We start from the raw sequence: 22,349 nt of genomic DNA on the forward strand, positions 1-22,349 counted from the left end.
GATTCTGGTCTTCTGCTGGTCCTAAAGTCAGAATTGATTTGGGTTTGTCTTCCAGGGAATGATCTGTGAAATGGATCCGGTTCGGGAGCTTAATTACCTCCATCTCTTACATTGCATCTAAACTTTCCATTGCAGCCCTATTCCTATTCCCAAAGGAGCAGCTACCAAACCTGAGCCTGCCCTGTTTACCAGGATGTTGTGTTTATGTGAGTGCCCTTCATGTCTTTGTGCAGTCAGTGCCCTTCTGTGCCCAACTGCTTGCCATTTTTTATGTGACAATACCATGTTGTCTTTAGTTGGTTTCTTCTGTTGTCATTTTCCACTTCTATTTTCCCTGTCATTGCCTAATCAGCTCCTGTTCTCATTTTTTCCTCCCAAGTTGTCCTGTGATTTCCCTCAGTGTTTTCCAGCTGTACATGTTCTAGTGAATCTTGCATTTTGAGGGTCAGAGATGAGATGCAGTTAAGTTGTTTGTTTTTTTTTTTTTGCACCACCTCCTACACAGAAAATTCCAACTCTCTCTGGTCCTTGACTCTTATACTGGACCCCAATCCCAGTCTGCCTGAGTGGTTCTCCCTAACCATCTTCCTAACATATCCTGTTGTTTTCTTACTCTTTTACTCCCTGTCTGGTTTCTAGCCTTTCCCTGCATGCTCTGCTTCCAGTTTAGACTTCCAGTCTTTTACCCAGTTGCCAATTTTCCACTGGTTCAACCTCAGCATTCCTTTCCAGCAATAGTCTTTCTTGTTTTCAGGCTTCATCTCCAAAATTGCTTTTCCTTGTAGCTGGTCTGTGTCCCTTCTGCCATCCTTACTTGTTTGGTATCAGGAGGGGGGAAGATGTTCTGAAAGAGAGGGCCATGGAAAAATTCCCCGGTGGAATTGTGGAAGAAACTCAACTTTGGTCTGAGCAGTGAAAGCTGTGACTACAGAGAAACCTGTTCTCAGCCTCAGTTAGAGCATGTCCAGTGTGTAATCCTCAAGAAATTAAGCTGTAGATACTGTACAAACTGCATTTATTTCTAAGAGATTTTAGCTTTCAGGAATGGAAAAAGTTTTAGCTTAGCAAAAAAAAAAAAAAAAAAAAAGTGTTATCTCCTCCACAGATTTTTAGATTCTTTGCCAGAGCATTGAGTTAGTAGAGCTTCTAAAAGAAATAAGAGTTCATTGTGGCTAAGACTGGATTCATCTGTGATTTTTTTTCTTATAAACAGTGATTTTTCTTTCACTGCCAGTTTTTATGAACATTGTGCATGTGTGTGAATATGTGTGCTTAAACTGAGACAGCTAGCATGGAAGATGTACTATGGACTCATGGAGGCCTGGCAAAATTATTAGCTATGAAGACCTGGCAAAGTTATTAGCTTTGTAAAATAAAATCTACTAAAGGAAATCCCCATAGTATTGCATAGTCAGGAATCTAGAGGCTAGTTTGATTGGCATTTCAGATAATTAAGAGACTTTGAAACAGAAGTTTAAAAATATTTTTTTTAATCATTTGCATTTTTCTTTAAAAATAATTTTGGATTTAGAACAATTATATGTTGTCCAAAGAAAATATTTCTGCTTGAAATATCATTCTTTAGGTGAGTTTGTTATCTATGCTCATACATGAGAAATGAATTACAAATACATTTTCTCTTGGAAAGAGAGGTACAAAGCACGGGCTTGTAATCAAATTACTCTGAAATGTAATCCCAACTGTCATTGATTCCTGCAGGTTTAGGGCAAGCCAGCTTGACTCTTACTGTTTGCACTCCTCCTGAGGTCTCACAGAAGTTCCATGGGAAGAGTTATTACATTGTTTTTTCCATCTGGGAGGCACACTGATATACATTTACATGGTAGCATAGTATTAAGTTTATTATTAGACTGAAATAGCTTTGCAAGTGAAAGATAATGCTATCTGACTCATATTTCTTTAAATATGCCTGGGATATCTTCGGAGTGTGTGACATATAGATCTTCCATAGGCAACTAGACATTTAACTGTTATGTAAATGTCTGTTCTCAAAATGTTACAAATTAATTAAGGAACTTTTCGATTACTTCCTCTGCTCAGAAGAAGGAGATGGTGCAGGCTCCATGGAGCAGACTGATGGCACCTGAGCAGAGTCACTGCAGAGGCTACAGCAGAGCACTGGCATTGTTTGGGCTGTGGTTCATTCAAAGCCTCAATCTCCTTTTGCTGCAGTTCAGATTTTTTTATTTGCTTCCCTCTACTTCTTAATTATTCTTTAGTGCTACAGAGTGCAACTTGAATCAAAATTGTCCTCTCTAAGCTGTAATTTTTGCATTGTGCCAGTACTTTTGATTGAGAAGATTCAGAGCAGTTGAGGGAAAACTCACCTGTTGTTTCATACCTGCTTATGTCATGGAAGTTCAGGTGTGAAGGTGATGGGTAACACAGGACCCATGGTTTGAAAATCACCCCAACCTAACAGCAGCTGCTACAAAAAAGATGGGCAGCCTCCCAGTCTGCTTGGTCCAAACTGCACATACCCCTTCCCTGTATTGGCTGTAGTGATGGGATTCATTGGGCTGGCTTTCCTGCAGCTGGTGGATGAGAAGCAGAGCAGGAGAGGGAAGGAAAGGTGAGCTCATGGGCTTTGGCAGCAGCCTGCAGTTGGATGGGGTTAAGGCATCCATTAAACCACACCCAGGCCAAGGTGCCAGTGCCCGGCTCACTGGAGCGTGCCCCTCTGCAGTGCTCCTCAGGGCAACGCTGTGCTTACGGTGCGGAGCCACCGTGCCCTGGAAATGAACGCTGGGCTTACCCTGGGGACTCATTCCTAGTGCAGCTGCTTCCTTGCTGCTTTGGGAGTAACCTAAGGCACTTAATCGATGCATTTGCTCTAAATCCTGCTCATCAGAAACTGGTTAAACTGGTTTGCCATTGGAATGCTCCCCATCCCCTCTCCTGGATCCCGTCCCGATTTCTGTAAATCATCACCTTCCTGAGGCTGCTGAAACTTTTCCTCGTATCAGCGAGGCTATGGTTTATATCTTGAAACCTAAGCCCTTGTTTTCTCAACCACAGAGAGAAAGCTTTATTTGTGGGAGCTTTTCAAAGCCTTGTTAGCCATGTCTTTAAAGTTCCCAAGCCCTTCCTTTGGGAGGAAAGCCATGCCTCTTGCTGCTGTTTCTTCATGGCTAAGCAAACCTCACTGCCAGGCTGGGCTTTTGGCTGCTTGGGAGAGAAATGAGGGGGCATGATTTCCTGATGTTTCTCATACCACAGGGTATGCATGGTTGCTGTTACTTATTAGTTTCACTCCAAACTGATTAACAGCAGAGCCCAGAAGGTACAGTTGCAGTTTGTCTTCCAGGGTCTCAGCAAATACAGCTGTATTGCAGATACTGTCTATGGTCTCTGAGCAGTAAGGTTGAATGCTGTTGAATCCACTGCTCACTGTACCCCTATATTAAACACTGAACTTAGTTCCTGTGCATAACATACCATTCTCATTTCAATTCCTGAAAAGCTCATGACACTGTAGTTACTGAATTTGAATATTCTGCTATTGCACTGGAATAATATTTTAAGTTAAATAGGTGTGAAGCTGAATACGAACAAAACTGATAAGATAAAAAGAAGGTTGAATGCAAGTACCTAATCAGCGTTGTTGGTGAACAGGTTTAGGTTTTCTATGCAAGGAAATTATGTGAAAGATAATTTTGAGAGGATGTAATTATTTTTACATAGAAATGTTAATAAAAAAAAAAACCAACCTTACATTTTTATCTGAAAATATACCGTAGTTATTGGCAAAAGGAAGATAATTTCTGTAGCATAGAAACAAATTGTTATTGAATATTTCTGTAAACAGCAGTTATGGTAATTCAGAAGACAAATTGAGGGAAGAAATCGGAACATTGCAGAAGCTATAATTTTTCATTTTCCCCATAGAAACATGGTAGTATTGCATGGAATATTGGTGCCCAGTTTGCTTCTTACTGGCGACAGGATGCTTTGGAAATCTTCAGCAAAAGTCACTATAACAAAAGGCTGTCAATTTCCAACTTTGTTTCTAAATTATTTGTTTTCTAATTATTTTAAATGAAACAGGGATAAGAAAAGTTTGAACACTTGTTATTGACTTGAAAGTTAAGCTACTGGTAATTCAGATAATACCATCCAGGATGCCCTGAGTAAAAGAGTAATGACCATAACACAGATCTCAGGGGTCACCAAACTCATGGGGGAGGTCAGTGAAAGAGACAAAGAGGTGGTCATTTGTTTATGGATTGCCATCCTTCAAGAAAGAAGAAGAAAATCCTGCAGTGAAATCTCCAGTTCTTGCAGTAATAGTTTAAAATCTTAATATAAGGAAAGTAGTTGTTGAATAAACTAAGAGAATCAGTTTGAAAAAACAAAAAGAAAACCATCTTGCATTTATCTGTTTAATCAATTTACAATTAGAAGCTCAATATAGAATAAAATTAATCTTTTGCAAGGTACAGGTTTCCTCTCTTCCCCTCTCTCTCTTTCACTTCTCTAAATCTTACCACTTGTGATTACTGAAGATCCAATAGAGCCTTTTAACTCTTTTACAGAGCTGCAAGGATTTTTTTGTTACTGTTTGGTTCATTTACCAAGATTCATCTTCAAAGAATCCCCTACATTTCACAAAGGGTTACTGTGTTCCATATTCTTATCCTTCTGTGAAATGCCAGTATTCAGTAGCTGCTCTGTTATTCCTTGGAGATGGGGACACATCTGCTGCATGAAACTACAGATGTTGGCTACTGCACTGAAGAAACATCTACATATGGAAAATCCTGTCTGCTGTAGGCATTGTGTCAGCATAGAGTTCTATACAGACAATACAACTTCTGGGGTGTTTTGGAAAGAATATTCAACTAGATAAATACAGCATTTTTCATTTAGATAATACCTTTTTAGTAAACACCAGTCTGAAAAATTGAACTCATTTAGGTGTGTAACTTAGGAGTATTTTGCAGTTTTAGGAATATTGATGTAGAAGTGGTGAAACTGCTTCTTTGTTGGACTGTTACTGTGAGCAAGAATTTCCTCTTGCTGCTTCTCCTTTAAATACCAGCACACTTGCAAATTTTGGAAAAGTTAGTCTGTGGCATAAGTGCTTTTTTGTAACAGATTTGTATAGTGTTGAATCCCAGATGGAATCAAAGGAGCAAACCTATTTAAGCTTTTAACCAGCATGCAAGGGTATTTTAATGAAAATTAGTCTGATTCTCCTTTTGAAGCTGTGCATGTGCTGAAAAGGAATGCTACAGATATTCCTTTAGGTAATTCTGGTGACTTCTCTATCATTACTTGTCTCAGATTGCTAACTTTGAAAGTGTGTGTTTATTCTTAATCAATATTATAATCAACTGCTGTCTGTTCTGTTATCATTTCTTAACCTTATTAACCTAAATATTGCCTATTAATATTGACATCCATGACACTTTTAACTGGGTAACTGCTGACAAATCTAAATCAATCTAAGCCTAGTAACAGTGTTTGAGTTGGTGCATACTCAAGAGATGGTCTGCTTCAAGATTTGCACAGCTAGTTATTTTTGAAGGGTGCAAGGAAAGAAGTTAAAATTATATTTTGTATTATTACAGTTATGGTTATTCTGCTACTTTGTACAGATGACTTGAGCTCCAGATCTGGTTCCTGGACTTCTTTGTTCCCTTTTCTGAGTTCTGTCTTCCTGTGCTTGCTTTCAGAACATTGCCCAGCACCATCTCACGAGGACCCTGTTTTCATTTTCTCCTGTGGTCATTTCCCTTTTGCTTTTTTTTCAGCCTTTCCTTTTATTCTTTTTTTCATTCTTAACATTTTGTATATATGTCAAATTAGGAGGTCACTTACTAATGCAACAAGTAATCTTATTTCCCTGGAAGTACATACTTTCTGAAACAATGTAATGTTGTTTTTTGTTGTTGTTGTTGTTGTTTTGGGGTTTTTTTATTTTTTTTTCTTTTTGGTTTTTTTTTTGTTTGTTTGTTTTGTTGTTGTTGTTGGTTTTTTTTCAGGATTAGTCCTTGTGTGGTGTTCTGTCTCAATCCAAATTTACCATAAGAACAGGAAATATACCACTTTGTTTATATAAGACGAAATTTATAGCTTGGGTTTGATTTTTTTGAAATGCAAAAGACTGTACACTTTATCAGGAGAACCTGAGATATTCTTTGTTATTTTATTTCCCTTTTAGATGCACTCTATTTGCCAACATCAGGGACTGCAAAGGAAGAAGCAGCTCAGGAAGCACCTGACTGCCTTGTGAAATATTTCAGTGTCGTGTGGTGTAAGGCATCAAAGAAAAAGCACAAGAAGTGGGAAGGCGATGCTATTCTTATTACAAAAGGAAAGTCAGTAATATTGAAAGATATGGAAGGCAAAGACATTGGCAGAGGTACTGTGGAATTGCATACTTGCTCAAAGGAACACCTGGCAGAAAATCACTGTGCTTTGAATTAACAGAGACCCAGCTCTTTAGATATTTTAGTTCTTCATACTAATGGTGACCACAGGATGAAAAAACAGTGGAGGTTTTGGGTTTGCTTTTGCTTTGTCTTTTTTCTCGGGGTGGGGGGGAAGACTAAAAGACAGCTTTATATTTATTACATATAAGGCAGATGCATGGGGGAGGCTGGAGCAGGCTGAATAACATATTTCACAGAAACACCAAATGCTAGTCCAAAGAGAGAATCTGGAAATCAATGGCTGTACTAATTCAGCAGCAATGCTAAATGAGAGATGAGTAGTGGATTTTGGTTGCTCACATAATACAGAAGTGAAGGAGTTAAAATTTAGGGAAAAGATACAGGTAATTTTCTTGTAGATATCTTGGTCAGCAGTAGGGCAATCAGGAATTTCAGAAGTTGGATCTTTACTTTTCAGCCTGTCAAACAGCTAAAAATGTTATGTTTGTTGGAAAGACAGGCAAACAGCAAAATTTTCCTGCCCAGCCAAAGTCAACTGTGTAGCAATTTTTAGTCTTGTAGTTTTAGCAGCAGCTGCTGCTGTAAGACATAGTTTGGGTTGATATCAGAGTTAAAAATAAGACTTGCAAACCATAGGCTGCCATCAACTTGGAGCAGTAATTTTTTACTTAAAGCAAAGCAAGAATTAACTTTGCTAATGGAGCCAAAGATATTCTGTAAGGGAGTAGGATTGGACAATGTTTTTGCAAAGCATAATTTGATTTATTTTAGGTCAGAGATGGCTTCTCTGCTCTTTTGTTACAACCATGACATTGTGATCTCATGCCATTGTGAGCCTTGTTAGGACCAGGCAGTTTTGATTTGCAAATCAGTCTGTGACTTAGAAGTTAATTTGAATTTATTTATAGCAAAGCAATATATGTACAGACTTGCTTGTTTTTGAAAAAGGCAGAGTGAAAGAGAGTAATGCCTGGAATGCATCAGCCACCACCCTGTTGTTCTTGTGTTTTTTCAAGTCCTGTCTTCTTGAATTAGCAGCAAACACAATAGAAAAATGAACATTGTGATTTTCTCTTAAAACTCAAGTTAAAAAAAAACTTAAAAGTTTTTTTACCGTGTTAGATGGTGTCAGAGAGCACAATACCAGTGTCATTAGTGCTAACTTGCCCATTCAGAGTTGCTTTCAATTAATATTGATTCTAAGAAGATAATAAATGGACCAATTTAAGCAGTGTGAGTGGTAAATTTCTGCAATTATTTAACTCACTGAGTGAGAAGGAAAGGTCCAGCAGTGGTGCTTGCCTCCAAAATTGTATGTAATACTGGGAAGCTTATAGTGTGCATGAGCCCTTGGGATTATTATTTTTAAATGGGAAGTAAAAAGCAAAGGAAGAATTTTTCTTTTTTTCCTTAGGCTTACCAGGGCAGGATCAAGGATGGCACAAGGGAACCTAAAATCAGCACAGCTTATAGCTCATTTTTGAGGCAGCAGAACATCTTACTGTTCTCCTCTGCAATGTCCTAATTCCTTAATAATGCATTGCAAAGAATTTAGGACGTGCTCTCTTGTAAATTGCTGTATGTTACAGAAACGGTTATTTCTGGCAGCTGCATAAACAGTTGAGCTTTGTAGTTTTGCCTTCTCAGCTTCCATCTACCCTTAAAGCCTATCCAGAATTAGAATTAGACTCTTCTGACCAGAACCTGCACAGGGACACACCTGTATTCAGTGTGTTCAGCCTGAAGCTATGTAGAGGTAATAACAGAAAAACAAAATGCAGAGCAAAGGGGATCATAAATGCCCTCCCTAAGCATCTTATTTAGGAAGACACATGTATTCTTTTGTGTTCAGGCATCTTCAGCTCTTTCCTGAAAGCAAGTGTTCCTTCAAGAGCCAAACAAGGTTCACTGTGTGCTTTCTGAATACTTCCAGAGGAGAGGGGGAAAGTATCTCCCTTTCCCTTTTCCAGACTGTTTTTCAGCACTTGCTTAGACTCTTAGGCTGTGAAACACCTCAGTAATTTTTTCTTCTTAAAGGAATTCAGATGCAGAGCTTCACCTTCCAATTTTTCACATTCCTAGAAGCGGCAGACCCAAGCTTTGCAAACAGTTTCCAGGAGACGTTATACTTTATATATGGTGTTTGTTGGATAAAATGTGCCTTGGGAAGCCTTGCTTCTTTCTTCACAGCTGAGTGATTTAACTGCTGGTCTACACAATCTTACCTTTTTTTTTTTTTTTTTTTTTTGTCTGGGGGGTTTTTCTGGGTTTTTTTTTGTTTTGGTTGGTTTTTTTTTTGTTGTTTTGGTTTTTTTTTTTGGCCTCACTAAGGATCAAAACCTGTTTATCCAAATTTACACAAATTCAACAATTGAAGTAAAGAATTCTGAAACAGAGATGTGGCTTTTACCTCTCTGAGTTAGGAAAATAAATTATATGTCCTCTGATTCTTATGTGAGAGCTTCAACCAGTAGAATGCTATTTAAAAGTAGGAACCCCCACTCTTTCCTACACTGTTCTCTTAAAAGGAAGTGGCAGCTGTAGCTGTATTTTGTAATGACACCAGCTGTAGCTGTGTTTTGGAATTGTATTTGTAGCTGCAGTGAGAATGCCCACCTGACCAAGCCCAACAAGTGTTGAACTCACTCATAAATCTTGGCAATAATCAGAGCATGTTCCAGAACATATGTAGAAGTGAAGATTTCAGAGGCATCTGAATCTTTAAGTGTAAGAAAACTAATGTAGAATTATTTAAAAAGTAGAATGCACCATTTAGATCAATGGCAAGAGGGGTTAGAAGACTTCTTTTGGGGGCATGAAAGAAAGGGAAAAGGACTTAGGATGGTTATTAAGGGAAACTTCTGGATTTTACCATGTGGAGCTACTTTTTAAAAGCTGTCTTAAACAGTTGTTTGACATTCAGCAGACTTGGTTGGTGATGAGGGTGACTGAGTCTTTGCTCATATACTCTGCTAATTCTGATTATTAGCACTCACGTGTCACTCTATTAAGGAGGGAAAGGCTTTATGTGTAACAATTAAATGTTTCAGAATGAGTAACTTTTTCACAGTTTTTCCTTCCTGCAGATGAGTACTGGTGTTAAGGAAGTAGTACTTGCTGTGTTGTCCTAATTATTTCATTTTTGTGTTCTTTTAGGTACTGGATATAAAGCTAAAGAGTTAGACAGCCTTGATGAAGGTCAAACACTGATGGTTGGCGGAAAAGAAATTGAAGTGATGGGTGTAATTTCAGCAGATGATTTCAACAGTGGCAGGTGTTTTCAGGCTGGAATAGGGACTCATGACACAGATGCATCTGCATTATCTCAAACTAGTACAAAACCATTCTGTAAACCATTCAAAAATGTCTGTCAACCCAGTACTAAAGAGAATATGCTCAGAGAATCTCAAAGCTGCAAACCTCGCCATGATCCAAATGCTACAAGTAAGATTGAAATTTTAAAGTTTCTTTAAACATCCTCTGACTCCCAAAAAATACTGAATGTGTAACCAAAATGTTCATGTTCCTCAATCTATTACTGAAGTATTTCTGACATACAGTACTATTATCTAAACATGCTAGGATTTTGTCATGTGTGTTTCTAACAAGTAAAATACTCTGCACTGAACAAAGTTTTTCATAGTTATTACAGATGGCCGTGGAAACATATCAGAGTAGTTTCTAAGAGTTTTGCTAAAGAAAATGAGTTTACTGATCATTGAAACAATCTGACACATACTAGAAGTTCTAGATGAGTTCCAGCTTCCCACTGGGGTCAGTGACATACAGCCATAATGTGACAGCACAGTAATTGCAGTGGAGGATCAGCAATAGAAAAGTTGTGCCACTTTGAGAGAATTGCTTCTGTCAATGCCTGATCCTTCACAGCCAGTGAGTGTAACTAAAACTCAACCAGATATGTTTTGGAATAAATGTTTATAGTTTTATGGTGCTAGAAGTACTATGTGCTGAAAAGCCATGAGAGTTCAAATATTGTATAGGAACAGGCTGGTTAAGCAGTTGTGTAAGTGGTGTTGATTATCTAAGCAGAACTATTCTTTTGTCTACAAACCATATAGGAGCTATATTCTGCTGGTAGCTCTATCTTTCAGATGGAAGATAAAAATGAGCATAAAAAATGTTGCTAAGCAGAGCTGTGCTTATTTAAAAAAATACAACTTTTTTCTATATTCTTACTATAATACCTCCATCTGAGTTCTTACATCATATCCTGATACTGTGAGACTTTTTGAAGCTGTTACCTGGCTGCTATGTAAATAAACAATGAAATCTTAGTCAAGTGGTAATTATAAAAGAGCATCCTTATTAACACCAACTTCTGGTCTTAATTTAGCCTGATTACATTTTATCTAAGAATGTTGCTTCCTGAGATTGCAAGATGATGCTGCATTAGCATTCTAACTGAAAATCTGACCAAAAAAAGGCGAATATATTCAGCATGTAAATTAACAACTTTGCTGTTTCTGCACTAGTTTGTTAAAGAGTTACTTTTTATTCTAGTTATCTTCCGTGACTTCTAGTGAATTTGCATACCTTGTATCATATTTTGGGAGCTCTCAACACATCAACAGGTTGGACTCTCAGGCTTTAGGTTTGCTTACACAGGAGGATCACGTTATTTAATGCCCGATTGCATTACCTCTTGCAGAAGTTACTGAGATACTTTACAAGACCAGGACCCTGATATTAGAACAGTCAGAGGTTTTCACTTCATCATGAAGTCTATGATTATAGTTGATTAAAATGCAGCTTCTACAGAATGGAAAGCCAGCAGAACAGAGCACAGTGACAAAGATATAAAGCTACATCTTCCACATACAGTTTTTAAGCTTTTAGTCCAGTGTTTATCCAAGCCTTGTTTTCTCCTCATTTTCATGCACATTTTGTCAGAAAAGTTATCTATCTTTTTGTCTCCACTGGCTTTTAAATATATACACATGCAATTTGATTTAATCCATCAGAACTCAACCCTTTGTCAGTAGGAAACAAAAATCTCCCTGACTGAAATAAGCCTTCAACCAACCTATTCCCATAAATAAACTATCAGTATAGGTTTACTCTAGTGACATAAAAATACCAGAAGCCATAAATTGCTTTCTCATTCAGTCCTCTGACAATACAGTTTTTCAGTGAAGGTATGTAGCAGCAGCAGGAGCAACCCACGAATGGACGTTGTCTAGCAAAATCATAATGTTTGTAAACAGATTATGGCAAGCAAAACTGTTATTCAGATCTTGCTCAACACTTCATTCTCTCTTTGCCTCTGCATGTCTTCAAACCCATCAACTTCTTTTATTCATGTGCTGTGGCAGTCTTTGTCAGCTCACACTCAAGCCTCCCTTATTTTTCTTTAACAAATCAGTGGCTTTTACCTCTGTTTCTTGGGCAGAGAAGTCTTTCTGGGCTACTGCAAGACTATCCCCTTGAAATGTACTATTTAGAGTATTTAGATTTTATGTAGGTCATTTTTTTTTCTTAGATTTTCAATTCAGAAGTATTTTGGAACTTCTTCTAATTTAACTCTATGAATTTAACTTTATGAATTCAAAGTCATCAAGCAATTTTTATTAGGTAGGCAGTTTCACCTCATCCAAAAAAACCTCCTCATATTTCTCAGTTTATCATCTTTACCTTTGAGAAAAAAACTATTTGGAAAGCCTCTTTAAAAGAATGGTTTTTTGTAGGAGGCAATCTAGGTACTTATAAATGTATTTTCAGTCTGACAATGGTCAATATAATAAACAGTATTTTTAACAGTAATTAGATCATTGACTTTAATAGGTTTTGCTAACAGACTAAAAGTAATGCTTGATTATGCTTTGAACTTGAAGATTCTCTGGTTATGCCACGACCAAATGCAAGTCATCAGTGGATGTTCAATAAGGCTGGTTTACCCGTGGTGGATGTAGTTGTAGATCCTTACATTGCAAGTAATCTACGCCCACATCAGAAAGAAGGAATTATATTTCTGTATGAATGTGTAATGGGAATGAGGTAAGGTTATAATTATCCTTGTAGCTTTTAATACCTATAATATTTTCCTGCCCATGTTTGAAATGTGACATCTTGGGAAGTGTTGAGCAATTTTTCAGTTAATTAATATTAGTAATTTTCTCCCAAAAGCGGCTGCACAAGTTTTTTCTGACCTAAATGTAGCATCACACTTGCCATGACTTTGCCAGATGTCATGAGAAGCTAGTGCACCAAAAGGCCTGTCATTTCTATGTACCAAATTTTGTAAATACAGATATAATCAAAGCCATGCTGAAAAACACTGCTTTCTGAGATTTATATTTCATAATTCAAAATTATTCATGTAATTTATAATTCTGGCATTTAGAATAAAAAAGATGTTATTTCAACCTGTTAAAAAGAAAATACAGCATTGTTTTCAAAAGAGTTTTCTCAAGTCATAGATTCTGTAAGGTACTGGATAATTCTAGTTCCAGGTAGATTTAAACTTTAGTTTTAGAGGACTAATGAGTTTCTGTAGAAAATGAGAATTTTCATTCTAAGATCTAGTACAACTGAATAAAAACCTACAGGAGACATAATAAGTATAAACAGGTTCTTTATACTTCAGAAAACAGGCACAGAAGCAAATCCCTGAAGCAGTTGTGGATAGTTATAGATATGTCCTTTAAAATGATACCAGCACCTCATTACCTCTTACAGAGTTAGTGGCAGATCTGGAGCTATTCTGGCTGATGAGATGGGCTTGGGGAAAACCCTGCAGTGCATTGCCCTTGTCTGGACTCTCCTGCGCCAGGGGCCCTATGGACGCAAACCTGTGCTGAAGCGGGCACTGGTGGTCACCCCTGGGAGTCTGGTGAAAAACTGGAAAAAAGAATTTCAGAAATGGTTGGGAAGTGAAAGGATCAAAGTCTTTACAGTTGATCAGGTAAGATTTATTTCCAAAAGGGCATTAGGTCATTATTGGCTCAGAATATAGAAATGATGGGGTTTTTTCCTCTTATTTTTTTTTTTAACTAGAGACAAGGCCTAGTAATTCTCTGTTAATATTAATTTGTAATACTTTATTTCTTCTTCAGATAATTGTCCATATGGGTATTTTGCTGTCAGTCACCAGGTCATAATGTCATAATCCAAGCTCACATGTAGCATATGTCTGTCTCACCTTTCTTCTGGTTTCCCCTTTGAAGTTGTAAAAGGTGACATGCTCCTCCCTGTGCCTCTTCAGTTTAAGGAGGTTTCTGTTATGTATCAAAGTGCACACCTTCCCTGTTTACATACCAAAGCATCTACCTGTTTCTGTGGTAGTTGCTTTTGTTCTGTACTGAAAACTTCTAATTTGTTTTGGCTGCCTATTTTGGGGTACTTCAGAAGGTTATTCCCTTTACTGTCACAGTCAAGAGTTAGATCTCTGTTGGGATGATTTAAAGTCTCAAGAGTTACCAGGCCTGGAGTCTCAGTGTTAGGTAATGAGACTATCTCTTGTCTCTAGAAGAATGCAGACAAGTACAAATCTTACTAAGAAGCAGGATGATGCTGATCCCTGTCCCCTCCTGTAATGAAGCTGTTCCTGCTGGTATTAACATTCACAAGTTCCAGGGAAGTGGAGAGCTTGTAGTACCTCCATGGGTGCTTGCAACAAAGTTGAAGATACTTATCTTCCAAAATTATTTTTTAATCTAATAATTTCATACAGGTAGACTGATGAAACAAATAGCACTTCATTCTAAAGGTTATCCAATTCTTACATGAGCCACACTTGCCTTCAGTTTCTTGAATTATCCTTATTGGAAGAATTAATATTTCAGGTGAAGCAGAAGTTTTCAATGGAAGTTTACTTCTTGGTAGACTGTACACAATTTTGTAACAAAAATAATTTCTTTAAATTTGACTCATTATTGCCAAACTCTTAAAACTGTTGATCTTCCACTGAAGACAATGCATGTATAATAGGTGCATTGTGCATCATTTGTTTTTCTTAGTAACTTGTTTCAGGTTGTGGAAATGAAGCAAACTGACTTGCTAGGAACTGTAATATAATATAGGTTGGGATGGGAGATATGAAATTTCCTAAAAGAAATGGTTACAAGGCGAAATATAATATGGCAACATTTTAACCTAAAAGGCTAGTTAGAGATAATTAAATGTTTTCTTGCAGTTTTTATGAATAATGTTGGGAGGAGAAAGCCTGAATTTGATGACAGTTACTATGCCCCAAAATGAAAGTTGCTTTCATTTTCTTTACATTTAAATAACTTTAAAACTGTTACTCATCTCATTGGACCTATTTGACTGGGGACACTCAGCAGCTTTAACAGCTGTGTTCCCAAATACCACAGAATACACTGTCATGCAAAAGGAAGACACAATATGACTTGCCTGGGGTATAATGAGATATTTCAAAATAATTTACTGTCTATCTTCTCTGGAAAAACAGCAATTACCATACTGTTATTTCTCCAGTATAACTTAAAGAAAGAGCTTGTCTCCAGCATTTTCTTCTGTTCTTGTCTATAAGAAATGCATTCAAAGAACTGCTAGACTTTTTAAAATGTTTTGCTCACTTTCACATTGAAACGCCATAAACTGATCCTAACCCTTCAGTAACAGACTTTTTAAAACACCAGGATATTATCTGCTTTTAAAATGTGATTGCAGTTTAATTATGTTAATATGCAAATGTCATGTAGAGAACATTGCTTTTAAAGCAAGGCATCTCCACAAATGTTGCTTTTAGGTCTTGTTAATTCCTATTTTAAGCATTTGCGATGTGTTTGAGAGAATAATTCCTTTATCTGTCTGCAGAGTATCACTTCCTACTGGAGTTGTTTTGATTTGGTTTTAAAGTCAAAATATCTGGAAAAATAATTAAGTACAGGTCTACATTGCTTTATGATTCAGCATTTTTTAATTTACAATTTACCAGCTACATTGGCTTTGAACTAGTGCAAAGAAAGGTCTGTTCAAAGAGGAAGTCTGGGACATTATGGACCTCTAATACTGATTGATAATTGCTCCATATGTGGCTCCAGGCAGCTCACTTAAATCTGTCAAGTCACTTTGGATAATTGCTAAAATGGAGTCTATAATATAGACATATCTTGCAGCCAGTTAAGAGTATGAATTAATTACTTGAAATTAGCTTGTAAATTTATTTTAATTTTTCATCTTTCAACCACTGCTGCTGTTACATACAGTAGGAAATACATTATATTTGACTGCAGGAGGTTTGTAAGGGACTCTCCTGCTTTTTTTGTTTTTTTTGGTTTTGTTTTTTTTTGGTTTTTTTTTTTGTTTGTTTGGTTTTTTTGTTTTTTTTTTTTTTTTTTAGGGAGTTCAAACTCTCCTGCACACTTGATATTTTTCCAGAGGAGGGATGTTAGTGGCTGTTCCCCAGTGCCTCAGGCCACTTTCCCCATCTCAGCTCACAGCCTGAAAGTGTACAAAAAGAAAATGGTTTCTGAACCCTGGGCATCTTCTAATGCTTGACCATGCCAAGAGGAGTTCAGAGAGGCATTGCCTCTGTCTTCAAGGCTGCATTGTGGAGCCTGTATACTGGGCTGGGACAACATTGGGTCTTCCCTACAAGGCTCTTCTGTGTCTCTGTTCCTGTGTTGGGAAATTTTCTGCTTCTGTTTTGAAAATGGCAGTAAAAATACAACAAGAAAACAGGCAGTTAGCTACAGGCCTGGAAACAACAGGAAAGCTCAAGTCCAGTCCCAAACACCTGGAAAAATGAGTGCATGTCCTTGTTACTTGGTCCTTACTACTCCTTGCTTCCTCCAGTGTGCTGGGCTTCATTGTGAGCAGCATGTGGGGGGCTGATCTGCTGCACAGTACTTTGTGAGATTAATGTGCTGGATTCATTCCATGGATTCATCTGAATCACCTGCTAGGAGGCTCTAAAGGTTGTGATAATTAAGTTGTGCTGCTTTTACAATGTATTACACCATCTGGCTCCAGACTTAGTTGTCTGTGTTTGGTAACTGATCTTGTTTGGAAATAAAAATACCTTCTAAGGCTGTAGACTGATTTGTCTTCACAATTAAAGAGGTTGCAGCTTGTCAGCTGCACCCATGGCCTGCTTAGTTAGTGAACACCGTTAGGACATAGGAAGAAGCATTCAGGAAATTAGCATCTGGAGCCAAGTGGAAAGGTAAGGGACATGGCCACAGGAGATTTTTCCAGTTTTATGCATAATTGCAAGACAGGTAGACAATCCTAGTACATTTACAAGTCTGCTTAGGAATACAGCTGTTTCTTTTTTGGGGGAAGCTCTCTGTCCCATTACAGTGACTATTTAGTGTGTGCATTTCCTTCAATAGACAGGAAAATTCTTGGTGTCTTTTGAAGGGAAAGGGCTTGAGGGGTATATAAGAGAGGAGATGGTTGCAGTCCTTTTCTGACCAGTAATACAGAGATTAGAAATCTATCAGTAGACAGACATGTTTTCTGGGGCTGTTTATGGACTCTTTATTTTCTGAATCCCAGGGTGACCTTACCTGTTGGCCAACCCATCAATGTTAAGGGCTAGTAACAAAGTTAATCACAGAATAATCATGAAATATCCAGTTGAAAGGGACCTCAAGGATCATTCAGTCCAACCTTTCTTGGCAAAAGCACTGTCTGGACAAGATGGCCCAGCATCCTGTCCAGTCAAATCTCCACCACTCCCCTGGGGAGATTATTCCAATGGCTGATGATTCTCATTGTGAAACATTCTCCTCATGTGCAACTGGAACTTCCTCAGGAGTAACCTTGTACCCATTATCCCTCCCACGTGTCTTTTCCATGTGACCTCTTGTAAAAAGGGAGTCTCCATCTTCACTTTAAATAGTGGAACATTGTGATAAGGTCTCCCCTAAGTCCTCTTTTCTCAAGGCTGAACAAATCCAGTTCTCTCAGCCTTTTCCCCTGTCACAGGCTTCCCAGTTTGTGGCTCTTCTCTGGACCCTCTCCAGCCTGTCCACATCTTTTCTGCACAGCAGGGACCAAAACTGAGCACAGTATTCCAGCGTGGCCTGGTGAGCTCTGAGCAGAGTGGGACAATGACTTCTGGATCTCTGCTGGTGATGCCCTTGTGGATGCAGCCCAGCACCCCGTTGCCTTTCTGTGCCAGCACAGCACTGTTTGCTCATGCTGATCTGATTGTCCCCCTGGATCCCCAGATCCCTTTCCACAGAGATGTTCCCCAGCTGGGTGGATGCCAGCCCTATGGTGCTGCACACCTGGGTTATGTTTTCCCAGGTGTAAGACCTGAGAGTTGCCCTTGCTGGACTTCATCAGATTCTTGTTGGCCACTCTCCAGCCTAACCAAATCTTCCTGCAGGGTGGCTCTCTCTCCCAAAGCATCCACTTTCCCAATCAGTTTGGTGTTGCTGGGAAACTTCATCGTGGTGCACTTGATCCCATCTTCCCAATCACTTTCTGAGGATATTAAACAGAGTTGGGCCTGACACCAATCCCAGGGGACCCCACTCGTGCCACGCTGCCCATTTGAGGAGGAGCCATTGGCCAGCACCCTCTGGCTGCTGCCTCTCAGCCAGTTCCCACCACCACATGGAGCACTCATCCACACCACAGCCCATCTGCTTTTGCAGAGGGAGGCTGTGGGAAACCACTCTGAAAGCCTTGGAGAAATCCAGGAGGCAATGTCCACCCAGCCCACACCAACCAAGCAGCTTACTTTGTCACAGAGGGGGAGCAGGTTTGTCAAGCTCAGTTTGTCCTTGGTGAGTTTGTGTTGGCTTTTCCCAACCCCTTGCTTCCTTTGACATATGATAGCTCCCATGAAGATTCATTCCATAACTTAGAAGTTCCTCCTTTAAACCCTACTTGTAGATGGGGGTATTATCCTTCCAGTCCTCTGGCACATCCCCTGCTCTCCTTTGACTTCTCCAGAAGTTATGCATTGGCCTTGCAATGATGTCAGTCACCTCTCTTAGTACCCCTGGGCAATGCCAGGGCCCATTAATCCATAGGGGTCAAGCTCCTGTAAGAGCTCACCCCCACCTTCTTTCACTGACCCTGGTGGGTCTGTAATTACCCTGGATTTTTGTTCCCAGGGCTGGGGACCCAGCAGTGCTGGTGAAGACAGAGGTAAAGAAGGTGCATTTGACTAATTCACCTCTCCTGTTTATTGGTGGGTGAATATTTTCCTTCTGTTTCTGCTTCTTTTTTACATACCTGGAGAACTATTTCTTGCAGTTCTCAACATCTCTGGCTAAATGAATTTCTAGCTGAGCTTTTGCTTTTCTGTCTGCATCTCTGCAGGCCCTGGCAATGCCTTTGTAGATCTCAACAGGTGTTTATCCACATTTCCATCGCTGGTGCACTTTGCTTTTGATTTTGACTCAGAAGTTTGCAGTTAAGCCAAGGGGTCTCTTGCTCCACCTGTTTCCCTTATCTTTAAAGGGGATGAACTATTTTCATGCTTCCAGAAGAGCATCCTTGAAAAAATCCCGGCACTTGGGAGTTTCTTTGACCTCCATGAAAGCTCCCTGCAGAATCCCTCCCACCTGAGTTCCAGTGAAGCTGAACTTTGCTCTTCTACATCCTGAGACCTAGAACCAATTCAGTAGGTTAAATAATACCAATAGGATATAATATTCAATAATATAAAATTAAATTAAAATCTACAAAAGGAATTCTGGTAGACTGTGGTAACTTCCTACTGGACATTACCAGGCTGAGATCCAAAGTGAATGTACAAGAAGCTACCTGTGGCCCTTCATTATCTTGGCTTTAATTATTCATTTGAAGCTTACCCAAATGCCAGCAGTGGAAAGCTATTACAAGAACTCTGTAGTTTTCACCTTCATGGTAATGTATCTCAGAGGATTTAAAGGCTTAAAAGAATAATAAATTTTCTTTTAATGAGGTGGTAAAATTCTAAATTGCTGTATCAGATCTCTTTCGCAAATTAGGAAAGAATCAATAATCCGAAGTCATGAAGGAGATAGTAAATACCTTGTGTCATGTGAGAACAAATTTCTGTAGTTACTGGATTTTTAAGGAATGTGATGATTTTTAAGGAGGTGATCTCCAATGAAATAGTTGTATGATTTATTTTCCTTGATGCCTGCAGGACCACAAAGTAGAAGAATTCATCAGTTCTCCACTTTATTCTGTTATGATAATCAGTTACGAGATGCTGTTGCGATCTTCGGATCAAATTCAGGCTGTAGAATTTAACCTCCTAATCTGTGATGAAGGACATCGGCTGAAAAACAGCACTATTAAGACAACTACAGCCCTTACTAGTCTGTCTTGTGAGAGGAGAATTATCCTTACTGGTTAGTATATTTTAGTAATCTTTTAGTATTTTTTTATGTTGATAGTGCTAGGTTGGGGTAAAAGAAAACCATGAGATCAGTTGGAATTTTGGCAATGGATATTAAATGAAGAAATCTCAGGTGTTGTAAAAACAGGTTATTTCCAATTGTTTTTACATAAAGGCAAAATAAGTCAGTCTTCAGGGGCAAGCAAGGATCCTTAGATCTTCTGTAAGGGAACTGGGACTCTGCACTCAATGCTTTCCTTTGTAGTTATTTAATAAAATTGATTTAGAATTTGACTTTTTAAATTCCTTTGTCAGAACAATTATATCTGCAGTCTGTTTAGTTAGGAGTACAGTATCTTGTCATTCATGGTAAAGTTTTAGATCAGTTCAGGACTCTGAGTATTTCACATTAAAATAAAACATCTGTTTTCAAGATACATTGTCAATATTAATGTAATGCATTCAATGTACTTCCATCAGTTTAAAGAAAAAATAACCAATTGCAGAATTTTTTTTTCTCTTTCAAGGTACTCCAATCCAAAATGACTTGCAGGAATTTTATGCATTAATAGAGTTTGTGAATCCAGGAATACTTGGTTCTTTATCCACGTATAGAAAGATATATGAGGAACCAATTGTCAGATCTAGAGAACCTTCAGCAACAGAGGTATTTGGTTAAAAAATCAGTTCTAGAAGAAAATTCATAGTAAAATGAAATTTGTATTCTATGGAGCAAAGTGAAGCTCAGGACTACTAATAGTAGCTGAAACTTTTCACCTTCCTATTGACATGAAGTCACTTGTTTTGAAAGAGAGCAGAAGGAGGACACACATGTTAAAATCACCTCATTTCAGCTGCCTATTAATTACCAGGCAACAGCTGTGCTTCCAACACCTGCATTCCCCAATAAACCATGTGCATTGGCATGTGACAATACTTTATCCATTCTTAGCTTCTTCACAGCACTGCAAGGTCTGCATGCTTTCACTGCATCTCAAGAATAGAATTCTAGAATATAATTCAAGCCTTGGATGTCATCTGGGACATTATTTTCCTTTGTTTAAGACTTTAGAAACCAGACATAGAATTAATGCAGTGGTTGTAATTGGAGAAGAATTGGTCATTACAGTCCCATATCAGAAAGTGGTATCATACTTTTAAAAGGTTATTTAAATACCTAATTAAAATCATACAGAACATTATTCTGATGAAATACAAGATTATAATTAATTTTGTGCTTTATTCTTTTAGGAGGAAAAGGAATTAGGAGAAAAAAGAGCAGCAGAACTCACACGCCTCACTGGACTCTTTATTCTAAGAAGAACACAGGAGGTTATAAACAAATTTCTGCCCCCCAAAAAGGAGAGCATAATCTTCTGCCGACCAACGGCGCTGCAACTTGAATTGTACCGAAAACTGCTTAGTTCTCGTGTCATTACATCCTGTCTGCAAGGCAGGCTGGAAAATAGTCCCCACCTAATATGTATAGGAGCGCTGAAAAAACTTTGCAATCATCCATGTCTTCTGTTTAAAGCTATAAAGGTATCTATTTGCACGGGGGTGTGTGCTTGCAATTAGTCATTTCAGCAGACACATGTCACTAAAACTGTGTTATCAATGTGCATGTTGCTTAAGGTCATTTCCATACTCTCACATACAGCTTGCTCTAGGAAGTCTGCTTTCAAAAGCACAAGTGTTAGGAAATCTGAATGTGCTCAGGAAGAGTGTCTCACCAGTTTCCTATTGCCTTATGCTGTTTTCTCTTTCTTAATGTATTTTCCATCTTAACCTTGTCTCTGAATATTTATAAAAATACATATAAATGTGAATTTTACAAAGAGCACTATTAACTAGGGATTACTAGTCTAGATTACTAGTATGTACTAGTAATACTAGTATGTCTGCTGGTTTCTCTGAAAGCTCCCTGTCCACATGATATTTTCACTTTTTCAAGCTTAATGACCCTGGGAGCTGCAGGCTCAAGATGTCAGTGGTACTAGATGTCTCCATTACCATTTCTCCTAGGGTTGTACATAAAAAAATGTTTTTATTCCCCTAGGCAAATAGTATGATAATTAGAATTTGGTAATAGTAACTTCAATGGCCACTAGCTGAAGTCCAAGTAAGGTGGGTGGAAATGTAAATCTTTCTTTAAAGACGTACTTTATGACTTTGGTGGAATATGCACAGTGCAGTATCCCTCTAGCTTTCAATGCTGCCAAGTAAAGTTCATTACCTTTACTTCATAGTATAAGCATTAGAAACCTTTCATATGCAAAACCACAAGCCTTTATTAAATATAGGGATGGAGAGGACTGTATGTGCAAATAATTTATTGCCATTGTGGTTTTGGCATTTGAGTGGTCTGTCTTTTTCCTCCCTGTGAAACATTGATTTTCTAAGTAAGCAAAATATTACCTGTGTTTCTACTATTTTATTGGTTTTGCTTGCCAGCTTTTCTTCATTTCTAGTAGTATAACTGAATCTTAATTACAGTATTTTCCTAAACAGAGTGAATGATTAGGAAGTTTCATAATAATTGTGGGATTTAGAAAGAATACACAATGTATTGATTTCCTCCTCATTCCCAAGGTTTAGATATATCTTTACTGTGGAAATACATTTGTATGGTTGTTTAAGTAGAGAAGTTGTAC

The 22,349-nt window shown here is 38.2% G+C and overlaps 1 protein-coding gene across 4 annotated transcripts in view; it reads left to right on the forward strand.

The window, feature by feature from the left end:
• The window catches only part of RAD54B (RAD54 homolog B), a 63,725-nt gene that overhangs the window by 33,152 nt on the left and 8,224 nt on the right, over nt 1–22,349 (forward strand). For 3 of the 4 annotated variants that reach the window (XM_071421580.1, XM_071421583.1, XM_071421582.1), the window contains exons 4-10: nt 6,188–6,388; nt 9,576–9,863; nt 12,272–12,434; nt 13,116–13,341; nt 19,501–19,708; nt 20,223–20,362; nt 20,947–21,237. In XM_071421580.1, the coding sequence (XP_071277681.1) occupies nt 6,188–6,388; nt 9,576–9,863; nt 12,272–12,434; nt 13,116–13,341; nt 19,501–19,708; nt 20,223–20,362; nt 20,947–21,237 (1,517 nt within the window). Of the gene's footprint in view, nt 1–5,145; nt 5,271–6,187; nt 6,389–9,575; nt 9,864–12,271; nt 12,435–13,115; nt 13,342–19,500; nt 19,709–20,222; nt 20,363–20,946; nt 21,238–22,349 lie in introns of those variants that run through there. The other variant, XM_071421584.1, reaches the window with a different exon arrangement.

Source organism: Agelaius tricolor, unplaced genomic scaffold (genome assembly GCF_023055355.1).
Source record: "Agelaius tricolor isolate 1412-34295 unplaced genomic scaffold, bAgeTri1.0.p SCAF_2, whole genome shotgun sequence".
Classification (NCBI taxonomy): domain Eukaryota; kingdom Metazoa; phylum Chordata; class Aves; order Passeriformes; family Icteridae; genus Agelaius; species Agelaius tricolor.